Genomic DNA, 17,144 nt, shown 5'->3' with positions numbered 1-17,144 from the left:
ACCGCCCAGCCACCTTTCGGTTTTAAATCATTGAGACTCCAGTGTTTTGTCATAACAAGCTGGATGACCTTGTAGCTAGCTAAACCTTAAGATAACCACGTTCTCTTGTTTGAGGAGATAATGGGAGCAAATGGAGTGAGTTGGGGGCACTGCCCTGGTGAGATGAGATCGAGGGGTACACACACAACCCACAGAGCCTAATACCTGACAGTGCTTGGAGCACACCTAGCTCTGAATTCTGCTAACAGAGTGCACACTGTGACTATCGCTCACCTCCTGGTTCACCCCTAACCAGAACATTGTCATTGGCTCAAGAGCCCCTTAGCCTGGGAGATTCCACGCTCAGAACTGTCCCCAAAGACGGAGGGGTCGTGCCTATTGCTGGCTACTGGAGAGAACCATAGGGCTGAAGGTCCATCTTCACATGTCGTGGCACAGCAGGCTGTAGATACTGAGTTTAATGTTCAAAGGCAGCCACGATCCTTACAGACTACCTTTACATTCACCATTCAAACATCCCTAGTTACAGGTAGGAATTCTGAAACCCACTGTGGTCAGCATTAGCCCTCAGCAACATGGCAGTTGATGGAGACATAGGGGCTGATGAGATGGTTCAGTGGGCAAAACATTTGCCGCTCCAGCCAGAAGATAAGTTTGGTCTCCAGCACCCACATAAAACCCAGTCATGGCAGCAAATGCCTAAAATCCCAGCTAGCATATCACCCTAACCTAACTTGATTTACAAATGATTGTATCACTTCGAAGTGCACGGATTAACCCCATGGTGTTGTATGAGCAAACCTCCATTCATGTACCTGCCTGGTCACTGGGAAGAGTCCATGGCTCTGTCTACTGAGAGCTTTCTTTTCTTCTTCTGTCTTTACACTTTGCCACACATAGATAAGTGATATATCTTCCTACATGGTAATAAGGGCCCACTACCCTGACACTAAGCTTCCACCTACTTAGCTGCTTTTTGACCTGTACTAAAATTTCATTGTTGAAATAGCAAAGATTGACAACAAAGACTAAAATGATAATGTTTAAGTTTTATTTGGATCTATATAAATAGACCTCAAACCTCTTTACAAATTACAGAAAGAGATACACTTTACTGTGTGGTCTACAGCACACATGGAATATGCATGTGTACCCATGTATAAATGTAACAAAGTTTACATCCAACTATCTTTGGCTATACTGTGCATCAGTAGGCATACTCTGTCATGTCTTGAAATACTCAAGTTCATTTGCTAATAAACAAAAATATTGGAATGGCCCACTCAAGGAACTCTATAATCCAGTTATGAAATGAAAGTCGTCATTGAACATAACCACCCCAAGCTGCAGTATAAGGACCAATCCACAGTGCTCGGGGAAGTATCCTGAGAGGCAAGGGAGAATAAAGGAAGCCCTAGAAGCTGCATGGACCGTCTCTCCTTTATGGACAGTTCCAGAAAAGGCCGCAGGAAGGATGACATCGGAGAAAGGAATCAGCATGCAGGGTTACCAGGAGCTTGTGAAACAGCAACTCATTTTATAAAAATCTCTCCTGGCTTCAGCACCACATCGGAAAATGGAATTCAAGAAATCCTCTAAGCATTTTCTGTGACCCACATTGCCACTAAAGTCATTCACAAGGCAGAGGCTGTGAGAAACTGATTTTATTCCAATCTTATTCTAAATGTGTTCAGCCGTGTGTGTGTGTGTGTGTGTGTGTGTGTGTGTGTGTATGTGTGTGTGTGTGTGAGTGTGTGTGTGTGTGTGTGTGTGGTATGTGTGTGTGTGTGTGTGTGTGAGTGTGTGTGTGTGTGTGTGTGTGTGGTATGTGTTTGTGTGTGTGTGTGTGTGTGTGTGTGTGTGTGTGTGTGTGTGTGTGTATGAGAGCTTTAAAGCAAGCTGAGGGGCAGTAGTTGCTATAGCTGTGGCACTGGCAGTCATTAGGTGCCCTCGGTGATGGACAGGGTTTGGAAGAGCATGTTCAGAATCCTGACTGAGCTCTCAGCTGCACTGAGGCAGTGGCCTGTATTGTATGTTTTCCCACATTGACTCTCAAGAAAAGGCACTAAACTAAATCCTTACTACTCCTCCCCCTCAGTGAGAAGCTTCTGTGGGGTCCATAGCAGAGACAGTAGTAATACTCAATGCTCATGCAAACAACCGAGGCTCTGTGAATAAAGGAAAACAGACATGGACACAGCAACACTGTCAGACACTGTTCAAAGCTACAGGCTGCACAACTCCAAGCCCCTTTTCTGACAAACACACAACGTCTTCAGCACAGTGTGCCCCACTATTAATCTTATCAAAGTCTTCAAAAGACACTTGGGAGGACGGCATTGCATATGAGGATATGTCATTCACTCTTAGGAGTGGGCAGCTCAGCTAGAAATGGGTTACCAAGGGAACCAGGTACTCCAGCTTCCTATCCCCAGCAGCAGCCCATCTCTGAACAGTCATGTATACTGACCTTATACTTCAGTCCTAATGCCTCACGCTTAACAGATTCCACAATCAACAAATGCAGAAACTGGCTATTTAGGGGGAAAAATCCCTAAACTTTCTATAGCCATTTGTACAGAAAGGCTGGACTTCTACCCATTTAGTATTGAAAGAATATGAAGGAAAATTTGTGAAATGGCTGATTTTTCAAAGTCACCTCTGGGCTTCTGGGTAGTGATCTAAGAATGACACAAAAATTATAATTATGCTGTAGCATTCTATGATTGGACATATGTTGGAGTTTTTGGAAATGAAAAATAGACTCTGAGTTTCCATCTTCACTGTAGGATGATACTGGATTCTGGGGCACTCCAGTGTCAGTAAAAGTTACAACCTCCACAGACTGTGCTGTGAGAAGGGGGGCCTCCTGGTGGGTACAACCTCTGCATGGGGATCAAGGTGGGCTCTCGATGCGGAATCCACACAGTGTGTGAGGACACCAGCCCCAGTGCAGGAGCACGCTCACCCAGCTCACTCGGCATAACTTCCCCTTAACTGGTTTGAAATATCACCCAAGAGGAGAAGGAGAACCCTGTCATGTTCTTCAGTGACATCCACTAATCTACCATGGGATGGGGGTCTTACCGTTGGTAGACGCTCAAATAGTAAGGAAACCATCACCATAAGGACTCAAGCTAAGTGAGTGGGAATCCAGAGTGGCCTGGTGTATGTGGGGGACCTTCTGAGATGTTGGGTGTGATCCCCAGAATCTATCTGGCCTGTAGACATGACCCTCTATTTCTACAAAAAACCTGAGTGGAACAATTGAGCTGAAAGGAGATACAGTAGATTGTCCTGTTTTCTTTTCAACCTGAACCAGAATAAGAAATGTATTTCATTTACTGTTAGTATACACATACACACACACACACACACACACACACACACACACACACACACACACACAAAATGAGCCAAGTTTCATGAAATAAAACCTTTTTCACATAACAATAATATGCTGACTTTAAAAAATTAATTCTATTACTTCAAAAATAAAAGATTGAGTCATGATGATCCATTAGTGAGTCCAGAACAGTTGTCTAGAGAAAAGGGGGCAAACAGTATAGGGCATCTTGTCTTCAAAGTGTGCTCTGTTGATGGTTAAGCTGGTTATATATTTGGAAATACTCGGAGACAAGGTTTAATGTGAGAGCAACAGAGAAATATGAAGATTCAGTGATGTCTTTTCCTAAGGACTCTATTTCCCAACATCATATTTTTCAGAGAATGGGAGCACACCAGGACATCTGATAGAAAATTAAGACACTACAAAGGAAATTAGAAAAATACAAACTTGGGTTGGTGAGATGACTCTGCAGGTAAAGGTGCTTGCCACTGAGCTTGATAAGCTGAGTTCTATTCTCAGAACCCAAGGCTAGAAGGCAAGAACTGACCCCCAAACCTGTCCTCAGCCTCCACGTGTGCCCTTCCCACATAACACATGCAAAAGGACTCTTGGACCTTGAGTGTCTCATAAAATACAAAGTCAAGAGCAAAGACACTGTGAATACTTTAGAACAGAGTATTAGCTTTGAATTTCTCACATAAATCTCCTGAACTGGAAAACATGATTAAAATATAAACAGCCTGAAATGTGACCCACAGCCAAATTGGAGTCATATTATTCTTTCTTCCTGAGTCAAAAACTGAAGGAAAGAAAATGGATGTGTTTGCCTTCTAGTATTATGTCACAGTTGTACCATGATGAATTTGCTAATTTCAGTATAAAAACATAATTTCAGGATAATAATTCCTAGATTTACCTCCAGCATATACCCCTTTTCCACACCAGGCTCTAATCACAGCTGCGCAGCCACTGAGGAATTTACTGCCAGTCTGGTGGATGGATGGGTTCACCATAAGGAGTCAACCCAGCTGAGCAGCAATCAAACGTGTGAAATCTTCTGAGATTTTGGTGATTATTCCAAAAATCCATTAGGAATTAGAGCACAATTATGCCTACACTATACTAATAACAATCTTTCTGCGTGCACAGCTAACCACAGGAAGGGGACGTTCAAACAGGTATTCCCTCACTTTATGTCTTCATTTAGAAAAATAACTTCACCAGCAGTGGTGGTGCACGCCTTTAATCCCAGCACTGGGGAGGCAGAGCCAGGTGGATCTCTGTGAGTTTAAGGCCAGCCTGGTCTACGGAGCAAGATCCAGGACAGTCACCAAAACTACACAGAGAAAGCCTGTCTCAAAAAAAAAAAAAACAAACAAACAAAACAAAACAAAAAAAGAAAGAAGGAGAGAGAGAGAGAGAACGAAAGACAAACAGAAAGAAAAATAACCTCATCACACAGTTTCAGAAGACAAAAGTTAAAATTATAGAGACAGCACTGGAAGTCTAGAACCAGGAATAGAATATACAGTTTACAACAAGTACCTGGGCCAGTCAAGAGGCTTGCAACGGAAAACCCACCCAGGAGCTCACTCGTATCTCTGTGGCCTCACACTTTCCTCTGGCCATTGCGGCCACATTTACCACAGAACACAACAAATTTGTCTGAAAGGGATAGTGAGAGTGTGAATCGTGTAGACCTAGGGGCTTTGGCTATTTCACTGGTTTTTTATTCAACCTCTTCTATAGGGAAAAACTACCTATCAGATGTGCTAAACATGGTTGAATAAATAAATCCTTTGAAACAGATTTAGCAAATTCAGCTTCATCTCATAATGGATTATCATTAGCAAGGCACATGTCTATACTATAGGCTAACTGACTAAAACAAGCATTATGTCTCAGGTTGAATAAGACCCTGTATGTATTCATGCAATTTTATCTCCTCATGGAAGTAAACCATCATCACCTCCCCATGTTTTCCCAATCCCTCTCTTCCTTTCTACTACACTTCCCACCCCATGCAACCCTAGTTTCAAAAGGAAAAACTGCATCTTCCAGCTAAAAGAATGTTGTATGTTACTATCATTTCAGAAATCAAAACTAGCGTCCTCCCGGGCAGTAGTGTTCTCTGTCACTGCAGTCTGTACAAATCTCAGCCCTTGATTAGAGATGTAAATCCAGGGCTACTTTATCTTAGTATGAGATTTAATGCTGAGTACTGCTAAGATGAGATCTACGAAGAAAATACAGTTTAATACCAAATAGAAATGAAGATTTTTTTTTCCTTACCTGTCATTGGCATGGGTAATAGTGCATACAGCAGGCATGGACAATCCTATATACAGAAGGCATGGACAATCTTGTGTACAGTAGGCATGATTAATATTGCATACAGTATGGGATCAGGTTTGCTTGATACATACTAGATTGGATAATTATGGGCCAAAGAGGAAAATGACAATAGCAAAGAATGCACTGATAACTTAGAGGACTGAAAAAGAATGCATGCTTTTCTAGAGTTTAAATAGTAACTGAAGAAATGACTCTCAGGCCTAAGGTGGGCTTGAGTCCATTGCAGGGTGGGTTCAGAGTTCCCGAGGCGTGCTACCTAAGAGTCCTAGCCAGACCATTACAGAGCATTTTGGTAAGAGAGAGGAAGAAAGAACACTTAGAAACGGGGTCTGTGTGCTAGACAGTCAATCTCTCCAATACCAAAATAAGAGATACAGTTATGGATGTGGTAGTGAACTTGATTCAGCGCCTGAAATCTCAAGAGCAAAGAGCTCCTGGCAAGGTGGCTTTTCCGTCCAGCATCTTTCCCAACACAAACAGAATTCTTTTCCATTGGCCTGTCCTTCCCATCCTGTCTCAGAGTGCTTCATACATCTGGAAAGGCCGTCTCTCCCATCCCTGGTTAATTCTTACATGACAACCACTCCTCTAGGAGCCCTAGAATGGGCCAGACACTCCGGGAACATGCCCAGCACCCACCTGTCCTATCACAGAACCCATCTCCCATCTGCCAGTGGTCAACTTTCCTAGCTGGACAAAGGGCAGTGATGTTATCTAATGCATCTCGCCAGCATTAAACATCAGATCTAGCACATACAGAAAGGTGCTTGCTGAACACACAAACATGACTGATTCAATGATCCCCTCCCTTTCAGGAGAGAAGCTATTTTTAACATGGTCATCACACTCACAATTACTACCACCCAATTTTTTTAAAAAAATTATACTTATTAAACAATATAAGAACAAAGAACTAAGGCAAAAGTATTTTAATGAGGGTAAAGGTTACTTATTTGCATCTATTCAGCATAATCAAAACACTTCTTCATTGACATGACAGTTCACCCTTGTAAGCCCATTGGGCTCAAAGCAGCTGAAATGTCCCATCTGACTCACAGCCTACACAAAGCCAGGCCCACCACAATGATCTGTCAGTATATAGCTCTTTGTTCATTAATCTTATACTCTGCTGTAGTGATTCCTCTGTCATTCCTGCTTGGGTCTGCAGTCTGGTGACGTATCATCCTGTGGGATGTTACTGCTCCTTCTGTACTTGCTCCAGGAAGACAGCGGGCATTATTAAATTATTTGACAAGGACATAGTCAACTAGGATTCAATAGATCCACACATCTTTAAGTAGGATTTGTTGCTTGAGATTACTCTTGTTTATTTCGATAGAAAGTGCCACCGGGTGGTGGTGGGGCACGCCTTTAAACCCCGCACTTGGGAGGCAGGGCCAGGCGGATCTCTGTAAGTTCGAGGCCAGCCTAGGCTACAAAGTGAGTCAGGATAGGCTCCAAAGCTACACAGAGAAACCCTGTCTCGAAAAATCAAAAGAAAAAAGAAAAAAATACGAAAGTGCCTGCTCCTGAAATAAGCCCAAGGACCGATTTAATATTTGATATCATTTTGAAGAACACAGCAGAAGCTAATGTTAAAGGTCGGCTGATCATCTTTATGGAACACTGGGGGATTCAGTCATGGTAAATACACATTTAAAGACAACCTGGGGTGAACAGTGCACAGGGTGTGTGTAAGGTATTAACGAAGCCATTCTCTGCTTTAGTTATTTTAACATTGTGATTGCTATTTGGTAAGGAAGAATGAATGAATAGCTACTGATCTGCAGATCTCCATTCAGAACATGCAACCTTCTGAATGATTTCAGGTCTCTCATTTAGAAGGTCCACAAAGCCAAAGGCCAGCCCACACTCCCATAAACAAGCACCTCCATGGGTTGAGAGATGGCTCAGTGGTTAAAGTGCTTGTCCAGAAAATGGGAGGCCCAGAGTTTGGATCCCCAGAACTCACACAGATGCCGAGTGTGTGTGTGGCGGAGCATCTGGAAATTCTAGCCCCAGGAAGCAGAGATAGAGGGTCCCCTGAGCAAGCTGACAAGAGGAATAAATTGTATCTGTGAGCTCTGGGTCTGACTGAGACCAGCCTCAGTGAACGAGTAGAAGAACGATTGAGGATGATTCCAGATATAAAGCTTGAGCCTCTGTGTGGTTGTATATGCACGTGCATTTGCACCCCCACACAGTGTGCCCATACACTTGCAAGCATGCATACATACACATGCACGTGCATACATGCACACAAATAGAAAAACAGAACTAAGTACATCTCCAAAATATAGCACATTACGGCCAAAAGGTAGTTGACAAACATTCCCCTCCCCAAATTTTAGTTAGATTTTTCTCTAGTGGTGACTTATATAATAATTCCTACCATGGCTATAATAAAACTAATTTGGAAAGAAATTTGAACTTAATAAGAATTCAAGTACACGCAAAAGCCATGTCCCAGCTCATGGGACTTGAGAGACCCACTCCTTGCCGACCCCTCTAATGGCTGGGGAATCGCGGCAGGAAGCTCTTTTCAGCTAATGGTCTCTCTAATGGAAGACAGTTACCATTCTTCATCTTGTTCTTCATTTCCAAAACATTTGAGATCAACTGTGCAGGAGCAGGTTACATTATAGGACACATGTCTGTCTCTGATACACACCGGTTTCCAAATGTCATTGCCAAGCCCACACAGAGAAGTTGACGAGGAAACACCCTGAAAAGAAAGGTGTGTTCTAACCAGTTGGGGGTGATGGTTTGCTGTTGAGAGCAGCCTCCAGTGTGGTCCCTTCCATCAGAGACAGCCAGTGAGATTTCTAATTATGGTCAGGGGCAGTCCTCATCTGAAGTCACACAGAGGTTTGAGGAAATGTGTGCGTTTAAGAAGCAAACATCTACTCTGCTGGCAAACACAGACAGTTATGGTCAGCCTCTGCCTGGGCAATTCAAGAGTTTCGCATAAATGATGACGATAATAATGATGATGACAGATTCATGTATTCTATGTGTATGAGTGCATGTTCTGCCTGCATGTGTGTGTATGTGTGAGCACCAAGCATGTGCCTGATGCAGGAGATCAGAAGATGAGGTCGGATCCCTGGAGTGGTTGTAAGCCACCATGTGAGTGCTGAAAACTGAACCTAAGACCTCTGTAAGAGCAACAGGTTTCTTAATTGTTGAGTTATCTCTCCAGAGCCCAAATTATTACTTTTTAACTAAAATGAAAATAAACTGCTCTTATTTATGAGAAAAGGGAAGAAAAATGATTCACTTAAGTTAAAGTCTAAGCTATTAATGAGTAAAGTGAAATCGGAGTAGTTCTTCTGCATCTGTTTAATGCTCTGTGAGGATCAACCTCTGGCTATAACCACTTCAAGCAAACAACCCTCACGTTTTCAGTAATTTCTGGAACTTCTAAGTTGTCTGAGACTTTGCTCTCTGTGGTAGTTTGAACATAATTGGCCCCCATAACCTCATAGGGGGTGGCACTATTAAAAGCTTTGTTGGAGTGGGTATGGCCTTGTTGGAGGAAGTGTGTCACTGTGGGGGCAGACTTTAAGGTTTCCTATGCTCAGGATATTTGCCCAGTGTCTCAACTTCATATTGCCTGTAAGATATAGAACTCTCAGCTACTTCTCTAGCACCATGTCTGCCTGCATGCCGCTGTGCTTACCACCATGATAATGGACTGAACCTCTGAACTGTAAGCGAGCCACCCCACTGAATTGTTTTCCTTTATAAGAGTTGCCGTGGCCATGATATCTTTTCACAGCAACAGAAACCCTAACTAAGGCAGTCTCACTACTTAACCTGGTTACCTGGATCTGGATTTCCTTGACTTTTAAAGAGAGCAGCAAGGCCATCTTTCAGGATCCATACACTCAAGAACTGGACGCTGGTTATCTGCTACTATTCAGCATAATCTTGGTGTTCCCTTTGCCTCTGGAGGCCACATAAGAAAGAACTCAGGACCAAAGCATACAGGTCCTGATATCTAAGTGTCCTATGGAAAGGGACCTTTGACCTAAACATACATTCTTTTAAAATGTTTTATTAATCCCTTGAGAATTTCATACAGTGCATTTCTATGACATTCACCATCAACTCCTCACCTTATCTCCTTGCCAGCTCCCTAACCCCCTGGCTTCATGTCTCTTCTTTTTTTGATACAGTAACCCAGTGACTTCAGTTAGTGTTGTCCATAGACTCCTAGGCAGGGACCATCCACTGGACTGTGATCAACCAACCTACCAGGAACCACACCTTTAAATGAAACTCTGTCTCCCTCCCCTGGAAGCCATCAACTGTTCGTCGCTCCTCAGTCAGGGGTGGGAGCTCATGAAACACTTCCCCCTCTGTGCCAGAATGTGACTGTCTCGGTCTTGGGCAGGCAACCACAGCCATGAGTTCACAATACAGTGATTCTCTCGTGGTCAGGAAACACTGCTTTGTTCTAGTCCTCCCCAACCTCTGGCTCTTACAGTCTTTCTGCCCCCTTTTCCATGACGGTGCCTGGACCTTGGTAAGGAGGTGCGATACGCTATACTGTCCTCTCCTTCCATGTATGTCTCCATTTTTCCACTTGCCTCCTCCTCTTCTGGGGTTTATTACCTTATGCTAAGCACTGTCTTCTTCCTAAAGAGGGCCATAAAACTGAAAGTGCCTGAGGAAAGAATAATGAAAGCCATTATCAGTCTGTGAGAAGAGATTGGTGTGGTTTTCCTCCTGGACGGAATTATTCCACATGTCTGGGAAAGGATAAAATTGATCTTGGGGGAAGGACAGGGCAGAGGATACATTTCACAATTTTGTTTAAGTAAGCATTGTCAGCTAATCATTTATTAGGTGTTAAAACCCCTTAGAGGAGAAACTGGAGAAAATGGCTTAGTAGTTAGTACCAGAGTGGAGGTAAGGCTGGGGCACCACACACCCGCTGGTACACCCCGAACTTAGGAAATCATTATCTTCACAGAAAATGTAATCATTAAAACATCCCTCAGCCCTTACATGGTCTTCAGCCCTAGTTTGGCTTTTAGATAGTGTGTTTATAGGACTTTGACACTCAAGAGTTGACCTTTCCCTTAAAAAGAACACACCTGATTAATTTGAAACATGATCGGCTTCTCCAAGCTGGTTTCCTAAATATTAAGCCTATTAAAAAATATCCCAACTTGGGGAGACGCAGACTTGTCCATGGATATTGTTGACTGACTTTCTGTGTACACAGCTGTCTTCACCAAATCTGCAGCTTCCTGTACACGGTGTCTAAACCCCAGGAATCGCTGGAAACCCGACCGAGGCAAACACTGGGTTTTCTCAGAAAAGCTCTGAAATTTGGGTCTTAGTTCTTTCTTCTAAGGAGGAAAAGCCATGTAGTCCAGCAGGATGCTTTGATTAAGGAGCATTTTCTCAAGACTTTTATTAAAAATGGAGCAATAATAAAGGACAAGAAGAGGCAAGAAAGGGCAGAGGGCTAAGGTTATAAAGCACCCATGCTCATAACGAAATGTTTGGGACTCAACTGATGTGGAATGCTTATGAAACACCACATAGATCACTAGCACAGGCTGTGAGGGATCATGCCTGCAATTCCAGCACTTGGGAAGCTGAGACAGGAGGAATGCCACAAGTTGAATATAGCCTGGCGTACACAGTGACCTGGGGTACATGCTGACCAACCCCGGCTATAGTGTGAGACTCTATCTTAAAAAAAAAAAAAAGCCCAAATCCCTAATAAAAGAGAAGAAATAAAGTTGGGCTAAATCATGGATACATTTGTCCATCAAAATACTTTCTGTGTGTCTATTCTGTACTAGGCTTTGAAAACAAAATATGAAACAATGTACACAAGATCCCTGCTCCTACAAGATAGTGGAGGGTACAGAGCTGTAGGCAGTCACAGGGTATGAAAAACATTGATGGGGTGGGGGGATACGGGAGTGGAGGGTACTCATCAGGAGAAAACAGTTCAGGAAGGTGCCAGTGCTGTCTAACATCTCAGAAACTGGGACCAGAGCTTTGGAATCCTGGACCCCTGAGTTCAGACCCTGGTTCCATTGGTGCCACGCTGTAACCCTGAGCGGTTTATGTAATCTCTCTCTGTTTCACCAATAATGATACTGTTGAATGAGCACTGATGAAATACATGTCATAGCCAATGGCAAGTGCCCAATAAATGTTAGCTAAAATGGTATTAATGGGGACAGCGGGCCAAGAACAGCCAGCTAAAGGGAAGAGAGGAAGGAGGTGTGTGTCCGGAAACGTGGATCTACGAATGAAAGAATCGAGTCTCAGCCAAGTGATTGGGGGAAGGTGCTTCTGAGGAAGAGATGCAGAGCCTGGCTCAGTGGGTGCTCCTTTAGAACTCTGTTCAGAGAAGGATCAGATTTGTGGTAACCACCTTGGCCTTGGTGTGGAGATGTAATGGAGAGTGAAGTGACTGCTGCAGGTTTTCACACATACAAATGTACCTCAATCCAAAAAGGACCCTGGAGTCACTATTAGCTTGTCTGCTTAGCATTTCGTTGACTGGCTGATGGATTCACTTAATGAGCATCTATACCTGAAGCTCAGCATTTCTTTCATCCACCCATCCATCCAATGAACACCAATACCTGAGTATCAGCTTGTCTCTTCAGTACTTCATCCATTCATTCATCAAGCATCCACACCTGCCAAGGCGACAACCTGTGCTGAGAGATGTTAACAAGCTTCACCCTGCATAGCCCTGTTCTCCAGAAGCATCCTGTTCAATCATGACAGCACATAGCCTCTCAAGCAAGGAGGCACCTTAGCCCAAGTGCTTTGTAGAAAGGTCAGATGGCAGTGCCACAGAACAGATTAAAATGAAGCCCCCAAGCATGAGAGTGGCTTGCCTTCACCCTGGGAAACAGAAGCATTACTAACGACATCGGTGTGTAGCTGGCTACATTCTATTCATGGAACATAGTAACATTACTAACACATCGGTGTGTAGCTGGCTACATTCTACTCATGGAACATAGTAACATTACTAACACATCTGTGTGTAGCTGGCTACATTCTATTCACGGAACATAGTAACAGCCAACATCTACTAAACATCTTGTCTTTGGATTTCAGGTGAATTTACACATTTATCAGGACACTATGAAATTCCTATGCCCATTCTAGAATGAGAAAAATGGAGTCAAGGACACACCCTCACAGACACAAAATTAAAGCAATAGAGTTGAGACATGGCCCAATGTCCTTTATAGTTCTACATACTATGTGATCTCTGTGGGTGGGGCTGTAGCTCAGTAGAATGCCTACCTACTATGGGCAAGGTCCTGGGTTCAATGCCCTACACAGAAAGAAAACACAAGAGTTCTATGTGACCTCTGGCAAGAGTGGGCCACTGAGCTGATGGCAGAATGCAGTCAAATTCTGACTTCTGAAATATCAAAATCTTTCCAGGAGAAAGATCACTGATTGTTGCACGAATCCTAATTGGTCTTATAATAAAAACCCAGAGCCAGATATCAGGGTGGAAGCTGAAAGATCAGAGAAGCAGAGCAGCCAGCCACTATGGAATCCTCAGTCTGCAAGGGACTGAGTTCCTGTCTCCACTCAGCCATATCACTTCCTATCTCAACCTCCCTAGTGCTGGGATTAAAGGCATGTGTGCCACCACTGCCTGGCTCTGTTTCTCTTCTAGACTGGATCAATCTTGTGTAGCCCAGGGTGGCCTTGAACTCACAGAGATTCATTTGCCCCTGCCTCCGAAATGTTGGGATTAAAGGTGTGTGCCACCACTGCCTGACCTCTAATGGCTAACTAGTGGCTTAGCTCCACACTCTGATCTCAAGGGAAGCTTTATGTGTTAGATCACGAACAAAATATCACCACAACTGCTAGCTGGTTGGAAAAACCAAACTTGGAAAGTTAATTACATGAATAATATGTCACTTGTGTTACGAAGAGATGCACCCTTGCAGAAGTCAATGAAATGAAGAAGGATGGTGATGGTAAAGAGAAGGAAGACTCTCATCAAGTGAGTAGCATCTTGAGAGTGTTTGAAGTGATTTTACCCTTTTAAGTACTGCTATACCATATGGCAAGAGTGCGTCAGAAGTTATCCATCGTGGCTACACTCATATAGGTTAAAACCTACTATGAGAGTGGGAGCTATTTGCACAGGTCAGTCTGGAAGGTGTGACGAAGGAAAAGTACACGGGAAAGGAGACCTCCCGTTACTCTCAGTGCTCTGGTAAACCAGAGTGTGGGAAGAAAAGTTGATCGCCTACATGACAAATAGGTGGACTTGGATTACACTCAGAATCAGTAGGGTTTCACCAGGCAAGCAGAGCAAGCGTGGAATTCGCATATTTAAGGCATAAGCCCTAGGAACTATTTCCAAATTGACAGACGAGGCGGGGGAGAAATCCCTCCAGATAGGAAAGAAACCACCTGCGTCTTGTTACACTGCTGGACGCCAAGAGTGAGAGGGAATCCTGAGCCTGGGCTCTTCCCGGGCAGTGAGAAGAATCCCTGGCCAGATGGCATTTTAAAATCTAATCTCGCTCTACGCGTCTCTCCCCCACTAACCTACATTATTTTTAAAGCAGTCACAGCCATTTCCACAAGATACGGTAATTTGTAGGTACTATCCCTCACCCCTCGAAGAATACAAACTGCAATCTTAATTGCTATGAGACAGACAGACAGACAGACAGACAGACGGAGGGAGGGGGAGGGGGAGAGAGACACAGAGAGAGAATAAAAATTACGGAACTTGTAAAAACTACCATTCCTAATGAAACACACACGCCCAACACCTCGCAGTGAGCACGGCTTTTCAAACACCGCCCATTCTCTCTCTCTCTCTCTCTCACACACACACACACACACACATTTAAACACAGCTCACTAACAAAACGTTAAACACACTTGCTCGCCAGGCGCGTTCTTCAAGACTCAATCATCACCACTGAAAAGTAACTCGGACGCCCCACGTCGCTGGGCACAGACGCTGCCTGATGTCACCTGACCCGTCCTGCTAGGAGCTCCCTACAGGACTTGGGGGACCCCCAGCCTCCACTTGCCCTCTTGGAAGACCCCCTCCGTCTGCACTGGCAAGGAAACAGAGTGGCACTGTCTTTGGCACTGTGTGATTTGCAAGACAGAAATGCTGGCGTGATGGGTCCCCAGCCCAGCCACCTGCCCGAGTCCGCGTCACCGCAGCCCAGTGCAGATCGCCTCGAAGGCTGCCCGACAGCCAGGAGGTGTGAACAATGAACTTGTCGGCCTCGGATCTCCCACACCCAGTCACCGCGCCCCGGGTCCCGCGGTGGGAAGTTAGGAACTGAGCCCGCGGGGTCGGTTCCACGCGCGAAAGGGCCCACACGCGCGTCCCCCGGCCGCGCCCCTCGCGTCGCCCGTCCGGGGCTGGCCCATTACCTCCTTCCTGCGGCTGGGCGCCCCGGGGCGGGTGATGAGGGCGGTCTCCTCGCACACCACGGCCACGTCCTCCACGAACACGCAGTCGGGCAGGCTCTCGTCGGCCGGCAGCTGCACCACCTGCAGCCCCAGCTTGCTGCCCAGCACGCCCACGTAGAGCTGGTGCTGGCGCTCGGCGCGGGCGAAATCCACCTCTTCACCCTGCGAGCGCCTCAGCGCGTGGCGGCACAGGGACTCGGGCGGCGCCCGCACCACGGCGTGGGTGGCCCGGCCGAAGGCGGAGGGGTGGCCGAGGCCGGCCATGGCTCGCACCGAGAGACGAGACGGCGGCGGGGTTTGGCGCGGCGGCCGGGGCCTCTCGAGAGCAGCGCGCTCCTAGCGTGCGAGCCTGCGAGCCTGCGAGCGCCCGGCGGCTCCTCTTGGCAGCCGATGAATGTGCTGCTGCCGGAGCCCGGCTCGCGCCCGGAGCCCTGCCTGCGCCACTGAGCATGCCCAGAGCTCGGGGCGCCACTCCTGCGCTCCCGGCGTCTGCAGCAGCCCGGCCTGAGTCAGTCACCGCGCGGAGGCCAGGCCGCCCGCCGACTTCTCAGCTCTGACTTCCTCCCTGGGCCTAGGTGTGTGTATCCCACAGCAGGTGCACACCTCACATGGGCCCCCCACGGGCACCTGGAAAGCAGGCAGTGCTCTACTGACCTGCTGGAAAGGACTTTATGGTCAGGGCACGAGGGGAGAGGTGACTGTAGATAAACTTTCCCACTTTCTTCTTCTGCGGGCACATGGGACCTAGGTTCCCAGCATGGCAGCCTGTCTTCAACCAAATTGCCTTGACTTTCTCCAGAATGACCTACTGCCCCACGTGCAACTCAATATTGTACGAAGAATGCATTGCTTCCCACTCACGAGGAAAAAAAATAATTCAGGAGACAGACACATGGATATGATGTATATCTAGAAACCTCGTTTCAAAAAACAAAAACAAAACAAATAAACACGGTTACTCAAGCCCACAGGGCAATTAAAAGAGGGAGGAAAGCTTGGGTCTCTGCGTTTGTCTTTTTATCAGCATACCAGCATACCTAACCTATCTCACCCTCCTCAAGGCTGAAGGCACAGTGATAAGCCTGAGGCATGTCAGACTTCCTAAAATGCACTGTATAATAAATCAGTGGTCACCTTGAATGCCAGAAACAGCAGGGCTTGGTAAATGTGTCACCCTTGATGAGCTTACAGCACCCCACTCACCCCCACCCCCCCCCCCCCCCCCACTCCCAGCCACTCACCCCCCACCCTCACCCAACCATCCACCCACCCCTGCCCCCACCCCCATTCCCAGCCACTCACCCCCCACCCTCATCCAACCATCCACCCACCCCTGCCCCCACCCCCACTCCCAGGCAAGCAGGAGCATGCGTCTCATGCACTCCTCACAACTACCTTAAACAACTGAGTCTGCAATAACAACTGGCCACATCTGGGCAGATGAATTGTGCAAACCTCTCGCCCCTCCCCCAAGCCCTTCCTCTAGATAAAGTTTTTGTCAGGATCCCAAAGATCCTGGGGGTCTCTGAACCCCTTTAGCTGTACCTCTAGCCACATTGACTAAATCTCCTTTCTTGGGCTGGAGAGAGGACTCAGAGGTTAAGAGCACTGACTGCTCTTCCAGAGGTCCTGAGTTCAATTCCCAGCACCCGCATGGTGGCTCGCAATCATCTGTAATGAGATCTGGCACCCGCTTCTGTATACATAATAAATAAATACATCTTAAAAAAATTTCCTTTCTCTGCCATTCACCACTCTTTTTTTGGGGACTGGTGGCTGAATGCAGCCCAGGGGGACCCCCAGAGCTGGGGACTTTTGTTTGCCCTAAAACTCAGGTAACATAAAAGTGACCCTACACTACTCTCTCACCTCAACAGTTCTGAAGAAAATGTGATTCTAATGTGTTTGTCTCCAGAGCCTACAGAGCCAGGAGTAAGGAGCAAGCACAGTGCTCCTACGATAGACTTGTGCA

The 17,144-nt window shown here is 45.9% G+C and overlaps 1 protein-coding gene across 1 annotated transcript in view; it reads right to left on the bottom strand.

The window, feature by feature from the left end:
- The window catches only part of Ddah1 (dimethylarginine dimethylaminohydrolase 1), a 130,967-nt gene extending 115,335 nt beyond the window's left edge, over positions 1-15,632 (bottom strand). The window contains exon 1 of the mRNA XM_036191047.1: positions 15,134-15,632. Coding sequence (XP_036046940.1) covers positions 15,134-15,436 — 303 coding nt within the window. The 5' untranslated portion in view covers positions 15,437-15,632. The remainder of the gene's footprint in view (positions 1-15,133) is intronic.
- Positions 15,633-17,144: the final 1,512 nt, after the last annotated feature.

The sequence above is a fragment of the Onychomys torridus genome, chromosome 6, assembly GCF_903995425.1.
Source record: "Onychomys torridus chromosome 6, mOncTor1.1, whole genome shotgun sequence".
NCBI lineage: Eukaryota > Metazoa > Chordata > Mammalia > Rodentia > Cricetidae > Onychomys > Onychomys torridus.
The sequence above is the reverse complement of the archived record's forward strand: the minus strand, read 5'-3'. Positions and strand labels throughout refer to the sequence as shown.